Source organism: Littorina saxatilis, linkage group LG14, assembly GCF_037325665.1.
Source record: "Littorina saxatilis isolate snail1 linkage group LG14, US_GU_Lsax_2.0, whole genome shotgun sequence".
In the NCBI taxonomy this organism is placed as follows: Eukaryota; Metazoa; Mollusca; class Gastropoda; order Littorinimorpha; family Littorinidae; genus Littorina; species Littorina saxatilis.
The window spans coordinates 38,702,259-38,726,821 of NC_090258.1; the positions used below are offsets into that span (position 1 = coordinate 38,702,259).

At 41.8% G+C, this 24,563-nt stretch overlaps 2 protein-coding genes and 1 long non-coding RNA gene across 6 annotated transcripts in view; 2 read left to right on the forward strand and 1 right to left on the reverse strand.

Annotated features, from left to right (window-relative positions):
- LOC138947718 (uncharacterized) overlaps positions 1-1,722 on the reverse strand; it is a 19,177-nt gene extending 17,455 nt beyond the window's left edge. Inside the window, exon 1 of one of the 3 annotated variants that reach the window (XM_070319258.1) lies at positions 1,401-1,722. In XM_070319258.1, the coding sequence (XP_070175359.1) occupies positions 1,401-1,434 (34 nt within the window). In that variant the 5' untranslated portion in view covers positions 1,435-1,722. The remainder of the gene's footprint in view (positions 1-1,400) is intronic. The other 2 variants (XM_070319259.1, XM_070319257.1) reach the window with 2 other exon arrangements.
- A 5,785-nt stretch (positions 1,723-7,507) lies between these two features.
- LOC138947720 (uncharacterized) lies at positions 7,508-10,543 on the forward strand. Of its 2 annotated transcripts, XR_011449772.1 has the most exons (4): positions 7,508-7,684; positions 8,017-8,095; positions 8,402-8,482; positions 8,918-10,543. It is a non-coding gene; the product is annotated as an uncharacterized lncRNA (long non-coding RNA). The 2 variants fall into 2 exon arrangements; XR_011449771.1 differs by having other exon boundaries at positions 7,508-8,095.
- A 6,523-nt stretch (positions 10,544-17,066) lies between these two features.
- On the forward strand, positions 17,067-19,582 carry LOC138946774 (uncharacterized). Its single transcript, XM_070318177.1, has 2 exons — positions 17,067-18,377; positions 18,688-19,582. The coding sequence occupies exons 1-2, from the start codon at positions 17,248-17,250 to the stop codon at positions 19,580-19,582; spliced, it is 2,025 nt and encodes a 674-aa protein (XP_070174278.1). The 5' UTR covers positions 17,067-17,247.
- The last annotated feature ends 4,981 nt before the right edge of the window (positions 19,583-24,563 follow it).

Consider the following 24,563-nt stretch of genomic DNA (forward strand, 5'->3'; position numbering starts at 1 on the left):
CACTTATTCTTCAACCAACTCGCTCCAAACTACGTGCAAGACACACACTTATTCTTCAACCAACTCGCTCCAAACTACGTGCAAGACACACTTATCCTTCAACCAACTCGCTCCAAACTACGTGCAAGACACACACTTATTCTTCAACCAACTCGCTCTAAACTACGTACAAGACACACACTTATCCTTCAACCAACTCGCTCCAAACTACGTGCAAGACACACACTTATTCTTCAACCAACTCGCTCTAAAATATGTGCAAGACACACACTTAGTCTCCAACCAGCTCGACCTAAACTACGTGCAAGACAAAGGAACTCGATCCCAACTACGTGTAAGACACACCCTTATTCTTCTTCCACCCCCATTCAACCATGCCCCACACTGCTGGCTGCATGCGATTGCTGCGGACAGGTTTCTGCAAAATGTGTACTAACTTCCCCCTTCCATCCCCCTAATCGTTCACTGGACCACCACTATCATAGACAGACAACGAGGTATGTCACAAAGCTTCGAGTCTTGCTCCACTTACTTTAAAAAAATATGCAACAAATAGTTGCCAATGTCGAGGACCTTTGTAACTGTATAAATACCAGGATAAAAGAATGTTCTAACGATCTGTACCTTTTATGTTTAGCTGCCTGTCGGCCGCATGTTTTTAAACCGTATTCTGTGCGACCAAACGTGTCTGTCGCCGGTATCACTTCGATTCTGAAAGCTTGAACGGTTCTAACCCGAGGAGATTGTAGTCCGATGCGCTCATTGGTTGATAACCGGATATTTTTTGATTTAGCAAACGGTTCTTCGCCCAAAACCGAAAGTGAAACTCCCGTGGGTAGCTTCCCTTTGCTGCGCAATATTTTCATAATCTTTAGATCAATTTGCGCTAGTTTGCATATTCGGTGCGGCATGCATGATTTGCCAATGATTCGGGGTAGCGGTTCGCAAATAAAGATTCGTCCAAATGATGCTTAAAAACAACCCGAAGCGGACGGCAGCTGAAAATAAAAGGTACAATCATTCAGCTCTATCTATTTGACCTTGCACAGACTGTAGGAAGAGGCAAAAACATCTTGAACAATATTGTTTTCCCAGGAAAAGACTCCAAGAACAAAGAAGACTCGAAGCTTTGTGACATACCTTGTAGTCTTTCTATGATAGTGGTGGTCCATTGAACGATACCTTCTGCCTGTGATCACACACACACACGCGTACACACACTCACACACACACACACGCACAAGCACTCACACACACACACCTCACACCTACACACACCCACACCACCACAAACACACAAAACCATTCATGCACACATACAAACAAAACGCGATTCGACAATTGTCCAGCGCAGAGCGCTTCTTTGTTCAGCTCTAAAGAGTAGGAACTTTTGCACTCACCAACAGCAATATACAGTAAAATCACGACTTTCATGACATTCGGTGTTTGCCACAAACTCTGGATCAGGATCGATGCCCATTGGTGGTGGGAAAACCCCACACAGCCAACGTAGAGTAAGGTATAGCCGGGAAAACCTTGTCAATCCCAAAGAACAGTAAGATTTTCATGAATGTAATGCGGATGACGCATTCGATTGAAACTGTGACGTCAAACCCATGAAGAAGTAAGCCCAATCTCGGCAACTCAGATCTCGTTGCAGAAGGAACTCATTTGACCTCATTTAGGAACCTACGCTAACATGATGGCGCGAGCTTCCATTCAAATTTAGCTTAGGCAACGAAGGTTCGATGACGTCATCCAATAGTCACATCACAGAAGGAAATGTACAAATAGTCCAGGCATCTTAGCCACTTTAGTGAAGGGAACGTTGAAGTGACAATGACTAGGTTTAAAATGTCCCTTATCAGAAAGTTCAACCTCAGTCCTTTGATGTTTATTAAACACATTTTCATATAAAGTTGGCGCTTCATATGGAAAAGTGGCTTTGAAATTGACCCTAATCCTTCATTGGGCTCTGTAAATGTCGTTTGGGGCTATGGTTGTAAAACGGTATCTACTGGTCACCCCAATGTATAAACTGAAAACTCTTTCTGCACCAGAACACGCAGAAAGGATTGTATCTGCCTGATGTCTGATGCTTTTCAAAATCCCCAACCACTAACACCTTCAAAACGGACATTAACTGACACTGTTGTTTTTCCCTATATAATCCTTACTATTTTTCCGAGACGTCGTCCTGTTGTGTATTTAGCTTGCCACAACCTCATACATGGTCCTAAAAGTTAAAGTTGAAGAAAATACTAAAGATAAATGAACAAGCTGACGCAGTGTCATTCGCACCGTGAATCCCCCCCATGGGAACATACTAAAGTCTGGTTCCAAATAGGCTCAATTTCCTTCTATTTCTTTGTATTTCTGCCTCGTAGGGGTAGGGGTGTTCAAACCAAAGGCACCTTTAAACCAAAATTCAAATCACACATCTTACAATACTAAGACACTCAGCAGTGAAAGGGTGTCTGCTGGTAAAATATTCCAAACAATCCTAAAAGTACTTCACTACTAAACGTGCTTTTAAAAAGAGCCGTTATTTTTCCCTCTATAATCAGTATTGTGTTTTCTGCGAACATGTAGTCTATTTAGATGGTTGTCATGTGCACATGAGTTGCTAAAGCGTTTTCAGTTGGGCATATGTCGAAAAGCAAAGAATTAGCCCTTTGAAAACCATCAGAACTGTCACACAAAAATAACATTTACCTATCTCACCAACTGACCAAACATAGGGCTTTTCCTTATGTATTATGTATTGTCGTGTTTTTTTTAGCATACTTGTGAAAACAGCCACCACTGTTGTAAATGATACTTTAAAGAGCATTATTTCATTTTTACAGTTGAAGGACAACCTGGACTGCCGTATATTACAGCTGTTTTACAATCAGCCAAAATTTCTTAACAAACGTATGTTAAGAACAACTCCCATAGTGAAATTGAAGGAAAACAAAGTGAAAATCCCCCTGCCATAGAGGAGCTAAAGAAGTAGAGGTTACATGCCGAGTCTCAGTGATTATCAAAAATAATGGTCGAAGTTAGCGGATCATGAAAAATGCGAGCTTTAGCGAGCTTTTTCATGACCGCGAACTGAGACCATTATTTTTTATAATCACTGAGACGAGGTGTGTAACCTCTTTATTCCTCCTTTCTTCAGTTATTCAAAGAAAAGAGGAGTTTTTTTGCGAAAGTTTGATCGAATCCTATTCTCTCAACCAGTCAACCTGCGCAGGCGATCGATTAATGCGCGGTTGTATAGTTCCGTGCAAATCATTCCATTCTGTTAACACTTCTTGTCAGTTTTCCTATTTTGGGCTAAAATCAAGTACACGGATATGCTGTTATTCTGCTGTGGCGGCAAAGGCAGATATTGTGTGTTCTGTATATGTTTTGGTATCGTTTAGGATAATGTTTTTTCGTCAAATGGGACTAGCAGACGAACTTTTGCACCCGTGTTCCAACGTTAAAAACTGTATGAAGTTAAGTTTTCTGGGGAAAATAGTGTATGAAACCGCTTTGTGTTGTTTAAATTGATGAGATGTGTGCATTTGGTTGCGTGTGATCTGTTTATTAAATGAAATATTGTTGAAAACTGACCGTCGGATTGCAGTCTGTTGTCGAAGAAACTGAGTGAAAAGAAGGGGAACTACTCTTGTCGCTAGACAAAGTATGAGTTACTTGCCTTGGGAAATTGCTTGTGATGAACGTCTGATCTAGACTCAGAAAACAACCGAACTCATGGATTTTATATGGAGATTCATGTGTTCAGGCCTGTAGTTGTTAATTTAGATGCGGTATGTTTGTATTGTTTGCTCCAGAGATGTATACTTCGTACGTTAGAGCGTTCGGAACTTTTCAGTCGAAAAAAGTAGTACCGAAACAGAACAGCTTCTCAACCCATTGCACTATCGAGGATTCAGGCTGTTGCTGGGTCGTTATTTGTTTGGTTGCTGGGTCATTATCGAAAAATAACTACCCCTACAAGTTTACAGAGGTAAAGAAGCAGAGGGGGGAATAATCAACAATAAACGACTGCATGGATAGCTTGATGCACGAATGCATTGCGGACATGTTTGTCTCCAACCAAGAGAAAGTTCCAAAAAATCCCTTTTGTGCTTCTTATTATACAGTGACGTCAAAGACAGCCTTTTCTGCTGTTCATACATTCAGGGGTTATGGTTACACTAAACGACGTAGTTGTAGCCATACTGCCATCCAGATTTATTTTTTTCCTTGCGAGCAGTCACAGGGTGTTTGTGCTGTCTGCCAACCGTTAGATGACCCCGCCCAAGTCTGTTAAGGGACCGTTTGACCGTTATAGAACGCGTCTTTTTGATTTTTTGGCACAGTTGGAAACGGTTGATTTTTATCCCTACCATTGTTTCCAAACATTATATAGGAATGTTTTGTGAACAACGGATAATAGCCGCTACTCGCATGTGTAGCAAAAGTGAGCGTACATACTCACCCTGGTCGTCCAGCCGTTGTCCGTTGCCCGTCTTTATCTGTCTGTACTGAACATTACCTTTGGATTTTTCTCGAACGCTATGAAGTGAAGAAACACCAAATGTTGCAAAATGTTGTATGACCCCAAGAGCTCAAAAAAGATACTTGAGAACCTTGACCTTACCTTAAGGTCAAGGTCACAGGGAGAATGAATGTGGTCTAAAAACTGCAAAATTTCACATTGTGCCAGTTTTCTGGAAAACAAATTAAAAACAGCGGGCTTAGTTTTGTATGGTATACAAGAAAAAGAAAGCCTTATCTTCTGATACCATTTTGGTTGACCTCGCTTCAATGTCAAGGTCAGAGGAGCCCTTCAAAGTTGAATTGTAGACATATTTTGATGTGAGCTTGCCCCTTTAACTTTACTATGGACGATATCTCTTACAAACTTAAACACTGAGTGGGGCGTTTGTTAGAATTTCATAGTGAGCCACATCTGGTCACATATCGTTAGGGTCAAGGTCACATTGACCCCTATGAAAAATGTGACCAAGCCGGGTAAAGAAATCCATGTGTCTTGGTAAAAAATCTTAACAAAGCAAAGCCCATGCGACTCTCATGCTTGACCTTTGTCTTAAAGTGACCTTGACCTTCAGGTGACCTTGAAGGTGAAGGTCTAACAACTGAAGCTGGCAAGGACATTGTACACTATTAGAACTGGTTTACAGATTTTTCCTACCAAATTACACATGACCTTTGGCCAAGGTCAAGATCATCAAAGGTCACACATCACAAGGCTATCAATTCAAGACATAGGAAGCATAAACAAACTTATTGGCACTTTCTACAAAGAGACATTGTCACTTTTAGTGATTCAATTGCCCGTTTCAGTCACATTTCATAAGGGGCAAAGTGACCTTGACCTTGATGATATGTGACTAAATGTGGCTCAATATCAGTATATAACATGTGCCCCACACAATTATGAAGTTTGAAAGATTTTTTTCATAGTTCAGGGTCAAGGTCACTTCAAAACATGTATACAATTCAACTTTGAAGGACTCCTGTGACCTTGACATTGAAGCGAGGTCAACCAAAATGGTATCAGAAGATAAGGCTTTCTTTTTCTTGTATACCATACAAAACTAAGCCCGCTGTTTTTAATTTGTTTTCCAGAAAACTGGCACAATGTGAAATTTTGCAGTTTTTAGACCACATTCATTCTCCCTGTGACCTTGACCTTAAGGTAAGGTCAAGGTTCTCAAGTATCTTTTTTGAGCTCTTGGGGTCATACAACATTTTGCAACATTTGGTGTTTCTTCACTTCATAGCGTTCGAGAAAAATCCAAAGGTAATGATTTGTACAGACAGATGAAGACGGGCAACGGACAACGGCTGTACGACCAGGGTGAGTATGTACGCTCACTTTTGCTACACATGCGAGTAGCGGCTATTATCCGTTGTTCACAAAACATTCCTATATAATGTTTGGAAACAATGGTAGGGATAAAAATCAACCGTTTCCAAATGTGCTAAAAAATCAAAAAGACGCGTTCTATAACGGTCAAAAGGTCCCTTAACAGACTTGGGCGGGGTCGTCTGACGGTTGGCAGACAGCACAAACACCCTGTGACTGCTCGCAAGGAAAAAATAAATCTGGATGGCAGTATGGCTACAACTACGTCGTTTAGTGTAACCATAACCCCTGAATGTATGAACAGCAGAAAAGGCTGTCTTTGACGTCACTGTATAATAAGAAGCACAAAAGGGATTTTTTGGAACTTTCTCTTGGTTGGAGACAAACATGTCCGCAATGCATTCGTGCATCAAGCTATCCATGCAGTCGTTTATTGTTGATTCTTTAGCTCCTCTATGGCAGGGGGATTTTCACTTTGTTTTCCTTCAATTTCACTATGGGAGTTGTTCTTAACATACGTTTGTTAAGAAATTTTGGCTGATTGTAAAACAGCTGTAATATACGGCAGTCCAGGTTGTCCTTCAACTGTAAAAATGAAATAATGCTCTTTAAAGTATCATTTACAACAGTGGTGGCTGTTTTCACAAGTATGCTAAAAAAAACACGACAATACATAATACATAAGGAAAAGCCCTATGTTTGGTCAGTTGGTGAGATAGGTAAATGTTATTTTTGTGTGACAGTTCTGATGGTTTTCAAAGGGCTAATTCTTTGCTTTTCGACATATGCCCAACTGAAAACGCTTTAGCAACTCATGTGCACATGACAACCATCTAAATAGACTACATGTTCGCAGAAAACACAATACTGATTATAGAGGGAAAAATAACGGCTCTTTTTAAAAGCACGTTTAGTAGTGAAGTACTTTTAGGATTGTTTGGAATTTTTTCCAGCAGACACCCTTTCACTGCTGAGTGTCTTAGTATTGTAAGATGTGTGATTTGAATTTTGGTTTAAAGGTGCCTTTGGTTTGAACACCCCTACCCCTACGAGGCAGAAATACAAAGAAATAGAAGGAAATTGAGCCTATTTGGAACCAGACTTTAGTATGTTCCCATGGGGGGATTCACGGTGCGAATGACATTGCGTCAGCTTGTTCATTTATCTTTAGTATTTTCTTCAACTTTAACTTTTAGGACCATGTATGAGGTTGTGGCAAGCTAAATACACAACAGGACGACGTCTCGGAAAAATAGTAAGGATTATATAGGGAAAAACAACAGTGTCAGTTAATGTCCGTTTTGAAGGTGTTAGTGGTTGGGGATTTTGAAAAGCATCAGACATCAGGCAGATACAATCCTTTCTGCGTGTTCTGGTGCAGAAAGAGTTTTCAGTTTATACATTGGGGTGACCAGTAGATACCGTTTTACAACCATAGCCCCAAACGACAGTTACAGAGCCCAAAGAAGGATTAGGGTCAATTTCAAAGCCACTTTTCCATATGAAGCGCCAACTTTATATGAAAATGTGTTTAATAAACATCAAAGGACTGAGGTTGAACTTTCTGATAAGGGACATTTTAAACCTAGTCATTGTCACTTCAACGTTGTTCTCTAATATGCTTGGACTAAAAGGCTGAACCATAGATATCCCTTGACAGGATCGCCAACTCTGCGCGCGCGCCAACGCTGGCCCTGTTTCGAACTCCCGTCTGCGGCTGCGAGAGGTTTTGACAGTAACTTTACTTCCGGTGCAGTCTTTCAACACATGGAGAAGAAGGAGAATTTCGAAGGGGAGGTGGAGTTTGTGGCTGAGGTATGTGAAAAGCAAACAAAGCAATACAAAAAGATCATTGCTGATGATTGAAATGAGTCATGTGAATCAACAATAAAGATTGATTGTGGACGGCACGTCATTATTTTTGTTTTTAACACTTGAAACGCGAGAGCATCTGACACACTGGTAAATCCGAAGCTGTGCACGCAAGCTGATCAGCAGATCGTTTTTCTGCAGAATTCTCGCTCACATCGGCCACTATTTTAGCTCAGCGAACCGACAAATTTGCAACAGAACAATTTCTGAATGTTAGAAATTCGGCTGTAGATTTATAGATACCCTTTCTATTCCATGGTTGTTGTTTTTTTCAGGGGGAAAGTACCGATCGACATCTCAATCGCTGAAAAGATGACAGCATCACCACAAAAGAAACTCCAAGAATTGCCAAAAGTAAGTAAAAATATTGACAGATCTATGTAAAAGACTATGAAAATTTAGAACTGGAACAACAGATATTCAAGAAATAACCGATAAGTGATATATTATAACAGACTGAACCATTGATTGATTTGAATGTACATCATGCATGGAAGTTAAAAATGGTGCAGGAACTGAAGTCAGATCAACACATCAAAAAGATCAGTGCAATATATTTGTTTTCTTTCCCCTCCAGCATAATTCTGTTTTGATATATGCTTGATGTCTTCTGTTGTTTTTAAATTCATTGTCACTTCTAAATTGCATGCTTTATTGCAGAACGCTTGTGCATCTATCAAGAATGACAACTGCCTTTCACCGGAGCTCAGAGGGCTTGTCGACCAATTCAGTAATTGAAAAGTAAGTTTTTGAGTAAGGCGATATAAAAAAAATCAGCTTGCAAAGTCCCAGTACCTGAAAGATCACTTTCATTCATAGTTTTCGAGCAAAACTACTGCTTCGTTGCACAGAGAGGCTACTGTTTACAAATATTTTAGGTTCATGCCTGCCACTACAATATTTCATGTGTTTTATAGGATCATTAATAGCACATGTCATAGTTGAAAGACATGATAAGGAATCATGAAAGTGGTTTGTCAACACGTTCTATAACGACAAATGGAATACAAAATTTAATATGTTCACATCCATTCATGTAAAGTGTAGTTTTGGGTTGTTGTGGTGTGTTGTTGGTTTTGATTGTGTGCATGCATCTACATCTTCAGTTTCACTCTTGGGTTGATTTCTGCTATATTTGTGTGTTTTAATTATAATATTTTATTTTCTGTGTTTTAGGTGCAGATCTGGAAGAGAAACTTCTGCTTCTTCATGACTGCCTAGTTCCCTGAGGCAAGGTTGGGAATGCTGCCAAGGAGAAGGCGTGGGCCAGGTACTACTCTGCTTTTTCAACCCAGCATTCAGGCATTACTGAGTTGACAGTATCCCCTGAAGTTTCAGCCTGGATTGCCTTGAACATGTTTATACTGTTGGTGTCTTAAAGGCCTATGAAGAAAAACTAGGGAACCAGTAAGTGCATTAGAAATCAAAGAGGATGAAGAGGACAATGCAAAGTATGTTGGAGGATGTGTTGCCAAAAAGCTAAAACAGAGAGTTTGGTGTCTCCAAAAGAGTGCGTACAGAGATGAGAAATTGCAGTGTTTGGAAGCCCTGACTTGCGCACCTGAATTCTACAGTGAAGAGAGTGAAACCACCCCTGACATGACAAGCATGCTGAACAAGGGCAAACTGACCTTTGTCAAGCCCAATGTATTGCAGATGTGTCTGTCCATGCAACACAAAGCAGAAATCTTAAGCAGAATGAGGCAAAGCGTTGATGATATCAAATAACCAAAGGGAAGTAATTGCTCTTTATTCATACGACATGACTGTGTAATAGAGTAAGCGAGAGTTGTACAAAACCTTTTCTCCTGGCACCTGAGAGAATAACAAGCATTGAAATATACAAGCGACTTTCATCCTCTCGTGCCAGGAGAAACGGTTCCGTACAACTCTCGCTTAATCTATTACACATGTCGTATGCATAAAGAGCGATTACTTCCCTTTGGTGATTTGATGTCCATGGAACATATTTTCTGGGAAACCTGTGCATCAACACACAGGCTAAAGCAGATGACTTTATTGAACCATGCAGGAACAGTGATGCTGTTCCGGTGTGTTTTTATGACACTTTGTATTCATTTGATCTTTCACAAGCTGTTCAAGAAGACACTTTGCAAAATGTTCTGGTTTTTTTTAAATAAGACTCCACCACAAACTGAAGACAATGATGGACAAAATGAAATGTACATGGAAAGAAAAGACTGAGGAAAAAGCTGAAAACATACAATGTTGAGAACAATCAGGAAGGATCTCTGTAGTGTGTTGTGTATGATCTTTCTTCATGCAGTACAAACTATCCTATCTGATCAAGTGCATGTACATTGAATTTGAACTTCTTGATTGTTGTCTTAGGTGTCGATTTTTGGTGTTAAAATCTGCTGTCGTTAAAATGTACTTCTCTTCCTATTTGGTTCAGTATTGTATCACATGGCTTGTTCAGTGCCTGTTCTGTATTTTCATGAGTCCATGTAAATTTAAATCTGCAACATGAAAAATTGAAACATATTCATTTTGCTATGGTTCAAACCTTTTGTGTACTTGTTCAAGATATAATTTTGACAGCGAGATATTTTGCAAACAGTTTTCATTTCAAAATCAATTGTCAGCCACTTGATAAATGTCTTGCATCGATGCGTCTGATTGTTTTTATGTTGACCACTATGTACACTGGAATTTGCTTTGCTTTCCTAATAGAACATGTTCAGTCGCATACCAGCAACACTTTGTTATAACCTTGAATGGTTGAAAACGACGTTAAACACCAAATAAAGAAAGAAAGCAACACTTTGTTAACGTTTGAATGGAATTGGAAGTTGTATGAACTCAAATAGAGCATATGTATCTTTGGTCACAGTGACACACACACACACACCATACAGTGACAATTAATGCAGGGCCGGACTAGGGCTACCGGGCGGGGGTTATGGGGGTTGCGCAACCCCCCCTCCCCAACCTAAACATGTACCTCACTTATTTACAAAAAATGTATTATTGTTTATTTTATGCCGTTTCATGCAAGGAGCGACCATTTTCCTATCTCAGAATATGACCTACCCTTCAGCTTAAGGGGGCTTCGCCCCCTGACCCCCACAAGGGGCAGAGGAACATCCCCCTGGACCACCACTGGCAACCCCCCCACCCCCCCCCCCCCCCCCACTCCTCTTTGCTTAGTCCGGCCCTGTAATGTACCAACATTCACTATCTCACTCAGTCTCAATTCGCACAATTTGACACAAGAAAGATTCCTATTCATACACATGCATATATTTAATCAATGAAGTAGTTACATTCTCAAACAAAGTTTCAACATGTTGCACCCACTTTAAAGCATAAATTCTTGTGACATTTAATTTAATTAATTAATTAACGGGAATTAATCAATGCTTTAATTTGGGAGTTTGAAATTTGTCGCAATAATTTCTTGGTCAAGTTTATTTACATTCTCTGCTAAAGAGCTTTACAGTCAAATCCAATTTTTTACACCTAACCTATAAAACACAACATTCCAAATGAAAAAAAAAATTCATTCTCTTGGCTCAGAATTGGTGTTGAATAATTGTAACACAAAGCGATTTACTGAAAATGTTACTTGTCACTCACTTCAACACTGTCGCCAAGCCAGTCTAAACTGCAGCACGCTGCTTCGGGAGGGACTTTTTCCTTTACACTTTAAATCCAAACACCATCGGCTGCGTAGAAAAATCACTGAAAATGCTGACTCAAAGTCAAACCTTAACCAAGCTGGCCTCCAGGCTCCAGCACAACAACCTTAACCACCTGGTTCACCTCGTTCTTCGCGAGGCACCACGACTCGGGAAGCTGCTGTACATCACGACACAGTTCTTCAAAGTTGTAGTTGCAACAACCTCTGGCAATTCTGGTGCGGGACGGAATGTCTGAAAAAAAGCAGAATAAACCCTTAGTAAAACTAAATTTCTAGAGAAATAAGTCTAACTGTCCATACAAATAGCTGGATGATAGCTATCAATGGCAGTTGATAGACGTTTGAAGTTGAACGATCTGGTGGAGAATAGGTCGATAAGCTCTCTGAGCTCCGGTGAAAGGCAGTTGAAAGGCAGAAAGAACAAGCGTTCTGCAATAAAGCATGCAATTTAGAAGTGACAATGAATTTAAAAACAACAGAAGACATCAAGCATATATCAAAACAGAATTATGCTAGAGGGGTGAGAAAACAAATATATTGCACTGATCTTTTTGATGTGTTGATCTGACTTCAGTTCCTGCACCATTTTTAACTTCCATGCATGATGTACATTCAAATCAATCAATGGTTCAGTTATAATATATCACTTATCGGTTATTTCTTGAATATCTGTTGTTCCAGTTCTAAATTTTCAAAGTCATTTACATAGATCTGTCAATATTTTTACTTACTTTTGGCAATTCTTGGAGTTTCTTTTGTGGTGATGCTGTCATCTTTTCAGCGATTGAGATGTCGGTACTTTCCCCCTGAAAAAACAACAACCATGGAATAGAAGGGGTATCTATAAATCTACAGCCGAATTTCTAACATTCAGAAATTGTTCTGTTGCAAATTTGTCGGTTCGCTGAGCTAAAATAGTGGCCGATGTGGGCGAGAATTCTGCAGAAAAACGATCTGCTGATCAGCTTGCGTGCACAGCTTCGGATTTACCAGTGTGTCAGATGCTCTCGCGTTTCAAGTGTTAAAAACAAAAATAATGACGTGCCGTCCACAATCAATCTTTATTGTTGATTCACATGACTCATTTCAATCATCAGCAATGATCTTTTTGTATTGCTTTGTTTCCTTTTCACATACCTCAGCCACAAACTCCACCTCCCCTTCGAAATTCTCCTTCTTCTCCATGTGTTGAAAGACTGCACCGGAAGTAAAGTTACTGTCAAAATCGTCTTTTCCGCTTTCCGCTACTTGGTGAGCGCGCGCAACGAGTTGGCGATCCTGTCAATACACATCTATGGCTGAACGTAGCCCATTTTAGCTCGACTTATTAGACAGATAGGCTTGAGGAGAATGATAATAACAAAGTTATTACCAGAGTGCAGACCTCAATGATCGTAAGAACGCACAATTTATTGTTTCCTGATGGTTATAACCGGAAGTATCTTTCGATAATGGGGCAGACAACTCCCGTAAACCCTTCGAGGCTTACTTCCCTTCTTTGTTGTCATTAGTTTAATGGCAGCGTAGAGACTTACCATTTTGCTCCGGCCATGCCATATGCCGCTCTTCAGACAAATCTGCTTCAGTTGTTTGTCTCCATCGAAATAACTATGCCACTTGAATTTAGCGGAGAAACATTTCATTTTGGCTAAGTGACGGCAGGCTGACGTCCGCTCGATAGCTGCATGTGAACGTAAGTAACAACTGTTCGTCAGCCATGAAACTAACGACAATAGAAGGGAAGTAAGCCTCGAAGGGTTTACGGGAGTTGTCTGCCCCATTATCGAAAGCAGCTTCCGGTTATAACCATCAGAAAACAATAAATTGTGCGTTCTCACGATCATTGAGGTCTGCACTCTGGTAATAACTTTGTTATTATCATTCTCCTCAAGCCTATCTGTCTAATAAGTCGAGCTAAAATGGGCTACGTTCAGCCTTTGTACATTTCCTTCTGTGATGTGACTATTGGATGACGTCATCGAACCTTCGTTGCCTAAGCTAAATTTGAATGGAAGCTCGCGCCATCATGTTAGCGTAGGTTCCTAAATGATTTGACCTGAGTTCAGGATGGGTTTCCTGTGTCTTTTCGTCAACCAGCGAGCTAGATCATGACGTCATTCAGCTTTCACCATGTACTCAGCGTTATTTCCCAGCACTATGTCACGTGGTTCTGCGTACGTTTTGGCTAACCAGACGTGTGGAAAAAAAACATCCACATTTCGTCTGTTTAAAGTCACAACCATATATCTCAAAATATTTGATTTTTCAAATTTTATATTTTCTGATAAAGCGTAATTCAACTATTACAATGGTATTTTTCTGAGTCAAAAATATGACATAACAACTGAGTTATGGAGGATAAATGGTTTATGCGCTAAGCTTTCACCCTCTGCCTTTCAAAGCCACAACCACACACACAGAAGCACGCTGTTTTGATTTTAAACTGAAGGCATGGGTTACAGCGAGTCAGTGCCCAGCCACAAGCCTATGTTTCATCAGCACAGGCTTGTGGTTTGGTGAAATGTGATAAACTCTCACCCCTCCACCCGCCACAGTGCAACAAGTGCCTGATAACACCCTGTGGTTATAGTTACACCGGCTAGGAGTGGCCTGCTCTGGTGGTAAAAAGGGGTTATAGTGCCAGAGCCTGCTTTTTGCTTTGAGAGCAGTCAGCTGTCACCAAGGAGTGGGAAGTTTACAACCCAACATCTGGAATCGCTCTGTGAGTCCAGGATAAGGGAACTTCCCACGCAACAGATACAGTTAATATCAGAATGACTATCAGAATACCGCTGTGTACAATTTCACTTTGCTCTGGAATTTTCTTGAGGAAAGACTGACTTTCGACTATTGTGGAGAAACTTCAGATTTATACTTCTTCTTGTGGTAAGTATCAGTCATGCTTAAATGAATGTTAACTTCAGTTAAATTTTGATAAAAGTGTTGATACTGTCAGCTAGTATTAGTAATAATCATTATGGTTGAAATGTGAAATGTTCACATTGTGATGTCTAGCCTAGAAACAATGTAATGATTGATTAATATTCTATTTCATTTCTCACCCGATGAAGACCGGTGGTCAATCCTATACACTTTGCACTTCTGTAGGAACCTTTTTGTCTAGTAATGTTCTTGCTTACACTTACTTTACTGAAATGCTATTTTAAATGTTTGTCGGTGTATTAAATGGTATACATAAAACTTCCAGAAAGGACATGTTTATCTTTTCTTTGATTAACACTTCTCTCTCCCTCTCCCACTGCCACTCTCTCTCTCTCTCTCTCTCTCTCTCTCTCTCTCTCTCTCTCTCTAACTCTGACTACACGGCCTTTTTTGAGTGTATGCAAGGTCTCAAACAAGGATGCTTGGCAAGCCCAATCCTGTTCTCTTTTTTGATTTACGAACTTGCGTCTGAAATGATTCTAAAAGGGAGGCATGGAATTCAACTTCTTCCGGGTGAAATTGAACTATTTATCATGATGTTTGCTGACGACATAGCATTGCTTTCAGTGACACCGGTGGGACTACAAAACCAGTTAAATATATTGCATGAAGTTGCCAACAGATTAGGTTTAAAGGTAAACAAAGAAAAAACAAAAGTGTTGGTATTTCGCAACGGTGGATACTTGGGGAAAAACGAAGCCTGGACATTTGGTCACGACAACATGTACGTTACCAACTCGTATAAATATCTCGGCTTAACCTTGACCACCAAAGTTTCCATCCAACGATGCTTTGAAGACTCTATTGTACGAGCTAAGCGTGGTGTTATCGACATTTTTAGAGTTTTGTGGAATATTGGATGCTATGATCTAAACCTTTTTTTCACACTCTTTGATACACAGATTACCCCCATATTGCTATACGGTTCAGAAATGTGGGGTTGTTTTGATTGCTCTAACATTGAAAAGGTACACATGTTCGCATGCAAACGGATAATAGGTGTTTCCCCCCAAAGTCCCAACTGCATGGTATACGGAGAACTCGGTAGATTTCCCCTATCAGTCCTCGCTGCTACCAGATGCGTTAAATATTGGTTGCGGCTAAATCGCCTCCCCAACACAAGATATGTAAAAGTGGCCCATGTGATGATGAGGAACATGGCAGACAGAGGGACAGTCAATTGGTCCGCTAGGGTCAGAAACCTTCTATGTGAAAATGGGTTTGGACATGTGTGGACGTACGGCTATGTCGGCAACGAAAAACACTTTATCAAGGCTTTTCAACAACGCCTAAAAGACTGCTTTACCCAGAACTGGCATAGTAAGCTAGAAGACAGTGAGAGGTATGACACATACAAATTGTTTAAACCTGACTTTGGAAGAGAAAAGTACCTTGACCAAATAGACAATCCATATATCCAAAAAGTGTTCACAAAACTCAGACTTGGGGTTTCACCCCTGATGTGCAACAAACAGAGATATTCTGCAAACGGTTCCCATGTTTGCCCACTTTGCAGATACCCTCACGAAAACGAGCACCACTTTCTTTTTAAGTGTCCAGTATACTCTGATATAAGAGAAACTTACCTAGGAAATGTCTTTGAAATCGGTCAACTAGAAAACTCGTCAATGCAGATACTACTAACACAAAACAAAAGTAGGTTGTGGGCACTCTCCCGGTATACATTTTATGCATTCAGGCATCGACAGCAACTGCTAGGCTAAAACAAGAGGCGAAGCCTTCAAGGCTCACGTAAGAAATCGACAAACAGTAACACAAACTCAATCACTCCGTCACACATACACACACACACACACACACACACACACACACACACACACACACACACACACACACACACACACACACACACACAGTAAGCATATAGGTGAAACTGTGCAAGAAAGCGAGACCCTGGATCTGCCAAGTAGTCTCGGCCCGCTCACAATAACAAAGACCGAGACTTTTAGTAATTCCTTTGCGTGACGTCTAACCCTCTTACGTCATAATGTGACGTCTTCAAATAGTTTCTATCACACACGTCAAACACTTTTGACCGAGACTGACGTAATCCATAGACTCGGAAATGTTAAAGTTTCTATCACACACACACACACATAGGGAGGCCCACTGTCCTAAGCGTGAATAGTGCACAGAAGGCATTTTTTAGAGTGCTGTAAACAGCTTCAAAATTAAGCAGTGTTCTTATAGTTCGGGTTTGAAATGTAAAAGTACTTATAGAATTGCTGTGCAAATTTTGAAGCCTGTTAGAATTATACATTTGGAGGTATTGGACTGTAAAGTCAGGCAAATATGCGATTTTTTCACAACTGGGAAGTTCTGTACAGGGCGACAAATTAAGGGAAGAGGTGGCACGAATTTTTTTACTAAAATCCTTCCAAAATGTGTTTTGGGTTTCCTGCAATATTAGGTACTTTGAACACCCTAGATTCATTGTGTCATGTTTATTTTGTCAATTGTATCGTATTTTTTGCAATAAAGTGATGAATTTCAAAGTGAGTGCACATGCATGAGTGATAAAAGTCAGAAAACTTGCTGAAAAATCGATGTTTTCAAGGGCTTGAAACAGCCACTTTTCTTCCAAGAAGACAAACTCGTTGCACTCGACACGATCCATCGGGAATTCCCGTTTGCTGGTGACGTCAACAATACCCAAAAATAGCCCGTTATTTTCGCTCAACTGTCAGAGCACAAGCATACTATCCGCGACAGGAATTCCCGGATTTGCAAGATTGACCGTCGATCTATGAGAGCTCTTCTCTGGTTGGTCATTGTAACTTACCATGGCTACTGGCGCATGCGCAACAAGCCTTATCCGCTGTAAACACAACATCGGTTTGTCGATCGAATTACACTACCGTCTATCAGTCGGCCAGCAATGTTCACTGCAAAATTCAACGATAGAAAGAGGTTTGTGGGGCAGGCATCGGGCAAGAGGAAGAAGCAGCTTGCATTAGCTCGAATAGCCGAACAAGAAAAGTCCACGGGCGATGAAAACGCGCCCCGCGAAGTTGGCGCAGCGGAGTGTGTCGTTTTGGATGGTGGAGGTGATGCACATTTTTCTCATCGACTTCAAGTCGAACCTCGGCCAGTGTTGTGCGATATACACGACAACCAGCAGGAAATAGAGGGTGCTTCAGCCTCTGCGAAGAAGCTAAGAAGATTCAGTGGTGCCGATGACTTGCAGAACGCACAAGTGCCAGCCGATGTGCCTGCTGAACCGAAACGTACATGGTGTATCGTTGAGTGTGGTCAGCTCAACTCGCTATTATCGGATGTGAAGTGCCCGGAATGCGAAGCAGGACATTTAACGATACGCGTTGGAGAATCCATGGGCTTGTCCCAAGAGTTAGCACTTTGCTGTGACAGCTGCCAGTACAGACGGTCAGAATTTTCTTCACCTAGAGAGAGCAACCGCAACCACATGAAGAATGTTCCCTTTGACGTGAACAAACAGATTGTCCTATACTCGCATGAGATTGGCAGTGGGTACTCAAGTGTGGAAAAGCTGTGCACAGTGTTTGGCATGCCCGTGATGAACAAAAGCTCATATCAAAGAATTGATAAAAAGGTCAATGCCAGCATCTTGGCCGTAACAAATGTCACACTGGTGGAAACTGTTGAGCATGTAAATGTTGCATACAGGCAGACCTTTCCTCAAGGTAGAGCAGATGTCCAGTTTGACGAAGAGGATGAAGACGCTGCCTGGGAAGAAGATGACGGTATTCTTTGGGTAGATGTTGCCTTTGATGGCACCTGGCATAAAAGGGGTTTTTCATCACATTATGGTGTAGGAGTGGTGGTTGACGTTCTCACTGGGTTGGTGCTCGACTTCTCTGTAAAATCCACCTACTGCCACACATGTGCCATGAATAAGGAGAAATTGGAGGAGATGACCCCTGCCCAACAACTGCGATGGGAGCAGCAACACCGGGCTGAGTGCAGCATCAACCACCAGGGATCTGCAAAGTCTATGGAGAGGGATGCAGCGTTGGAGTTATGGGGAAGGTAAGAATATAATCTGTATACCCCCACCATAGCCTATCTTTTAATTTTTGAAGTTCAGAACAGAGAGAGAGAGAGAGAGTGCACGAAGATTCGATTATGAATTAGTAACAATAACAAAGTTCATTTATAGCCTTTTATAACAAAACAAGAACAAAACAATACTACTGTGAAAATATTTTGTAACACAACACCCCCCCCCCCCTTTATAACTTTATAAGCAAATCCTGAACTCATAAATTGTGTTCTGCAAGTAGAGGTGCACAATTTGCTTGCCTACACAATGGGCTTTCTGATTTTTACTGTGCTGCAGGTCTGTTGAGCGTCACAACCTCAGGTACAGAACTATGCTGTCGGACGGAGATTCTACGGCTTTCAATGCTGTGGCTGCAGCTCAGCCCTACGGTCCCACACGTCCCATCACCAAGCTGGAATGTACCAACCACCTCCCCAAGAGAATGGGCACAGCTCTCCGCAAGGCAGCAAAGGATGAAAGGCTTGGTGGAAGAGGGGAGGGGCGACTAACCAAGGAAAAGTGCCAACGCTTGCAAAACTACTTCCGTAGCGCGATCCTCAACAACCTTGAAGATCAGCGAGCCATGGAGCAGGCGATCTGGGCCACTTTCTTCCATGTAACTTCAACTGACGAGGACCCTCACCATGACAGATGTCCAGCTGGGCCAGCCTCATGGTGCTTTTTTCAAAGAGCCAGGGCAGAAGAGCAACCACCACCTCCACACGCAGAGCACAACGGCACCGCCTTGTCCAGGGAAGTCTCGCATGCTGTTCTGCCCATCTACAGAAGAATGACCAATCCCATTCTTCTCAAGCGCGTGGCCCATGGCAAAACCCAGAACAGTAACGAGTCTCTGCACAATGTCATGTGGGGACACTGCCCCAAAGAAATCTTTGTTGGGAAAGGCCGGGTGGAAGCAGCCACCGCTGAGGCTGTTGCGAAGTTCAACAGAGGCAACTTTGCACTGGCACAGGTCATGGACCACATGAGCTTGCCAATAACTGATCTCATGGAGGCTGCTTTGGCCAAGAAAGACAAGGTTAGGATTCAGAAAGCAGAGAAAGCAACAGCTGTGGCCGCTGTGGCAGCCCGTAGGGCAAGATGTGCGGGTCGTCAACGCCAGCTGGAGCAGCAAGAAGACCAGGAGGGGGAGGTGTACGGAGCTGGACTGATGGGAGACGGGGGAGAATGAGTAACTGAACCATTTCAAGAAGTCTGTGAACAATACAGGAGCACTCATATCATCTTTATTTGGCCATCTGTCTTCATCTTTTTTACAGAAACATTTCACAAACTTTCAATCACCATTTTTTCAGAATATGATTTTCAAGGACGGTAACCACGCGACGAAGGTCTTCACTTCTCATCTACTTGTGGTAGACTACCAATTTTTTCACCCCAATCATTGTAAATGAATTCGCCCCGTAGTTACAGGAGCGCTTTTTCAAAAAAATTTGTTTTTTGTTTTTTATGAATTAGAATAAAAGCCTGACATAGCATTTTCATGCGAAAATATAATGTCGGCCAATTTTTTTTTTTTTATGGAAACTAAGGCTGATACTCACAAAAATGCTCTGTAACTACTGAGAAACGCTACTTGTGAGTTCATAACAACAAATATGAGGTTGTTAGCTTGAGAAATTTCTAAAATATCACGCTAGAGCTGAATAGGCCGTTTCATGTTTTTTTTGTCAAAAATCGAGCGTTTTTACCCATAAAAAGACCCTCAGGCAATTTTTTTGCACAAATGAGTCTTTTTATGTGTTTTTGCTTGATAAGGCCAAAAAAAAAAAATTGTCTGTTTCTGGTCACCCGACCGACCCTAAATTTCGGCGCCGACCCTAAACTTTTTTTTTCCAAACTCAAATTTTTTTTTTTTTTTTTGGTGGTAAAGGACAGGGTGAGAAAATGAACAGCAAAAACGTGTGAAAACGAAAGTCCGCTGACGATTTGTAAATGTGTTGAGTGTCTTGTCTCTATGTATAGTGAATCCAGTCTCTTTGCGCGATTTTTAAAGTTAGTTTTATTGGTCTACATTTGGGGTAAAAAAAAAATAAAATAAAAAAAAATAAAAAAAAAATCCCGACCTACCGACCCTATTTTTTTTAGCCATGTTACCAGAAACAGACAATTTTTTTTTTTTGGCCTAATACGTACAAATATTGCAAGAAAAAGTGCAAACATCCAGTAGAAATTTTTCGTGCCACCTCTCCCCTTAAACAAGAGGCGAAGCCTTCAAGGCTCACGTAAGAAATCGACAAACAGTAACACAAACTCAATCACTCGGTCACACATACACACACACACACACAAACACACACACACACACACACACACACACACACACACACACACACACACACACACACACACACACAGTAAGCATAGGTGAAACTGTGCAAGAAAGGGAGACCCTGGATCTGCCAATTAGTCTCGGCCCGCTCACAATAACAATGACCGAGACTTTCAATAATTCCTTTGCGTGACGTCCAACCCTCTTACGTCATAATGTGACGTCTTCAAATAGTTTCTATCACACACGTCAAACACTTTTGACCGAGACGTAATCTTCTTATGCGAGCTTTATCATAGACTCGGAAATGTTAAAGTTTCTATCACACACACACGCACGCACGCACGCACGCACGCACGCACAGACAGACAAAGTTTATCATCGCATAGGCTACACTTACGTGAGCCAATGAATGTGTGTAAATGATTTCCGATCGCTATGTTCCAACCCTTATCACTGTATTATGCACTTGTTCTTACTTGTTTGTGAGAGAGTATACATTGAATGGAAACTCTACTCCCCCCTTGTACAAACACAACAGTGTGGTTTACAATAAAATTTCTGAGTTCTGAGTTCTGAGTTCTCTCTCTCTCTCTCTCTCTCTCTCTCTCTCTCTCTGAGTCTCTCTCTCTCTCTGAGTCTCTCTCTCTCTCTGAGTCTCTCTCTTTCTCTCTCTCACAATCTATCTCTCTCCCCCTCTCTCTCTCTCTCTCTCTTTCTCTTTCTCTCTCTCTACTGTTTGTCTATCCTAATTCAAAAGGAATTGATGACTGCTGAGTATCTTCTCCGGGGAAAATAGTTACTTTCTCTAAGTTTAAGACAATTGCTGTTCTTGTTTTCTTCAACAACAAACAAGAAAAAAAGAACACCTTGATGTTATTTTATTTGATGTTTTTCTTTGTGGTCTAGGCATTTGCTGAACCTGCCTTAAATTAATGGACGCCGGAGGACACAAGGTCAGAGTGTGACGAGGACATTTTTGTCAGCATCATCACTGACACTGCAGATCCTTTGCCTTTACAAAGTACAGGTATTGCTGCATTTTTTTCAAAGGCATATTTCTCAGAAGGTGCTTTAATCTACGCCAAATTAACATTTTTGTTTGGGGAGCTAAACATACATAATTATCAGTGATTTGTTTTAACAATAACAGATGGAATACATGTATTGTTTACTAGATGATTACCCGCTTCGCCGGGAAGAAGTAGAGCCGAATACCCGGCCGTCGCCGGGGACCCGGCTTTGCCGGGTGTACGCCGGCATCGCCGGCGCACGAAGGAAGGGAGATCTAAAAATAGTAACGTGCAGTGACCTTCTAAATATAAACGTACAAACGGGAATATCGATTGACGCCAGCGCACGAAGGAAGGAAGATCTAAAAATAGTAACGTGCAGTGAAAAACGAAAATCGGTTCAGCGCTGCGCGCTGAGAGCACGTGTTGAAATATCTCATCGATCAGGTTGTGTCCCGGGTCTCTGTCAATAAGCCCACCAAATTTGAAGCAGATCCATCGAGAACTTTGGCCGTGCATGGCGATCAATCACACACACACACACACACACACACACACACAGACACAAGTCGTATATATATATAGATGTGCAAGCATTTTATTTATTGTGGTAAAGTTGACCAAGCAGCAGAAAAGATGGTGAAGAGCACATAATTATTTGTTAATACAGCGTGTTTTGTCCAGCAGTGAATGACAGAACTTGCTTGCTTGCATTATTCCAGCTGGAATTTAAAGATTAATCTCATTCTTTATGTACAGGTGGCGATAACGAGGACTTGCTAAAGGTCCGTCTTCACAACAAGCGTCTTAATCGCCATCTGACCAACAATGGGATGGAAAGGTGCCCAGTTTACGCAGACGGGAACTGTTTCTTCAAAGCAGCGTCTCTGCATCTGCAACCCCATGATACTGTTTTCTTGAGGGCAGCTCTGTGTCAGCACCTCAGACGAAACATTCAACATGACATCAGCTTCTTCACCTGCACTACGACTGACGAAGCCCTCGCACAGATTGATGCCATGGAGGAAGGTGGTGTTTGGAACACTGCAGCCAATGACATCTTGCCCTTGGTACTTGCAGACTACAGCCAAAAAAAAGGGTGACAATATTTTCAAGCCGTCGACATCAGAGTATTGTGGACATCTCGCCCTCAATGCCAAACACATCTGTGGATGCATTCAGTCCCATCTACCTGGCACTGCTTGCTCCTCAGGGAGAACCAGAACACTTTGATGGTTGTCTTGCTAAGAAACGACACTTGTACCACCAGTTCAGCCGACATGTCTCCCATCCATCCCACCAAAGTGCTGGATCAGCTGAAGCTGTTGTGTCTAGCCCCAGTACCTGTAGTTCGCCTGAACGAGATGGAACACCTGACCCCCGTGGCTCACCTAAACCGTCTGCAACACGAGATGGGACCCCTGACCCCCGTGGCTTACCTGAACCGTCTGCAACAGGAGATGGGACCCCTGACCCCCGTGGCTCACCTGAACTGTCAGCAACACGAGATGGGACCCCTGACCCCCGTGGCTCACCTAAACAGTCTGCAACACGAGATGGGACCCCTGACCCCCGTGGCTCACCTGAACTGTCTGCAACACGAGATGGGACCCCTGACCCCCGTGGCTCACCTGAACCGTCTGCAACACGAGATGGGACCCCTGACCCCCGTGGCTCACCTGAACTGTCTGCAACACGAGATGGGACCCCTGACCCCCGTGGCTCACCTGAACCGTCTGCAACACGAGATGGGACCCCTGACCCCCGTGGCTCACCTGAACTGTCTGCAACACGAGATGGGACCCCTGACCCCCGTGGCTCACCTGAACCGTCTGCATCAACAACTGAGTCGCTGTCAACAATTTACAACACTCCTCCCAAAAAACCAGGCCAGAAAAGAAAATCAAAGCCAGAGGCATGGACAAGAAATCAGCAAACAAAGGCAAGACTAGAAGGGAAAGAGTATGTTAATTGCAGAGGAAAGGTAACAGAGGCCAGAAGTGTGAAACCTGTAGACTGCAGCAAATGTAAGTTGAAGTGTTTAAGTCACATCAACATGGATCAACAAAGTTCCATATTTGATGCGTTTTACGAGCTGCAAGACTACAATCGACAGAAAGATTACATTTGCACCCATGTGACGCAAAAGAACACGGTGACAATACTTGACGAAGAAACCATGACTCCCAAGAAGAAGACAAGGCAAGTGGGTCGGAAGTTCTTTCTTACAGTTAATGGCGAGAAAGTGCAAGTTCGTAAACAATTTTTATGAGGGATTGCCATGCAGTTTATCTGCTCCTGACCGGCTACCAGAGCCAGACATCACAGAGGATGTCGACACAGACGAGGGTTAAACACGCAGATTTAGGTGATGAAGTTCAGATGAGGTTACTCTACTAATTTTGTGTTAACTGAACTTATATTTCTATCTGTGAACTACTTGATTTCAAATTAACGTCAGTTAAACTTTCGGAATCAAATTGTCTTGTGCCTAGATTTGACATGTTTTCTTCCTGGACTTAAAATAACTTTGAGTGAGTTGTGTTGTGCCTGTGAAGAAAATAACTATTCACATCGGATAATCAGTGTATATCCAGGTAAGCGGTAATTTTTTTCACCTGTTTGAATTTACTGACCACTTTAGATTATTACTGTACATACTGACAAAAAATGTACTAACAGCATGCTATTCATGCACTGGTACCCAGTTTACAACCAGAACCCTTACCAGATTTTGGTATTATGTCTGAAAAAATTGTCAATTTCAGGTATGAATGTTGTCTTGGGGGTTCAAATACTTGCAATAATAGGTTTCACAAGTTGAGTACTGAAACGGTTTGATATTTTGAACCCTACACAAAAACCGA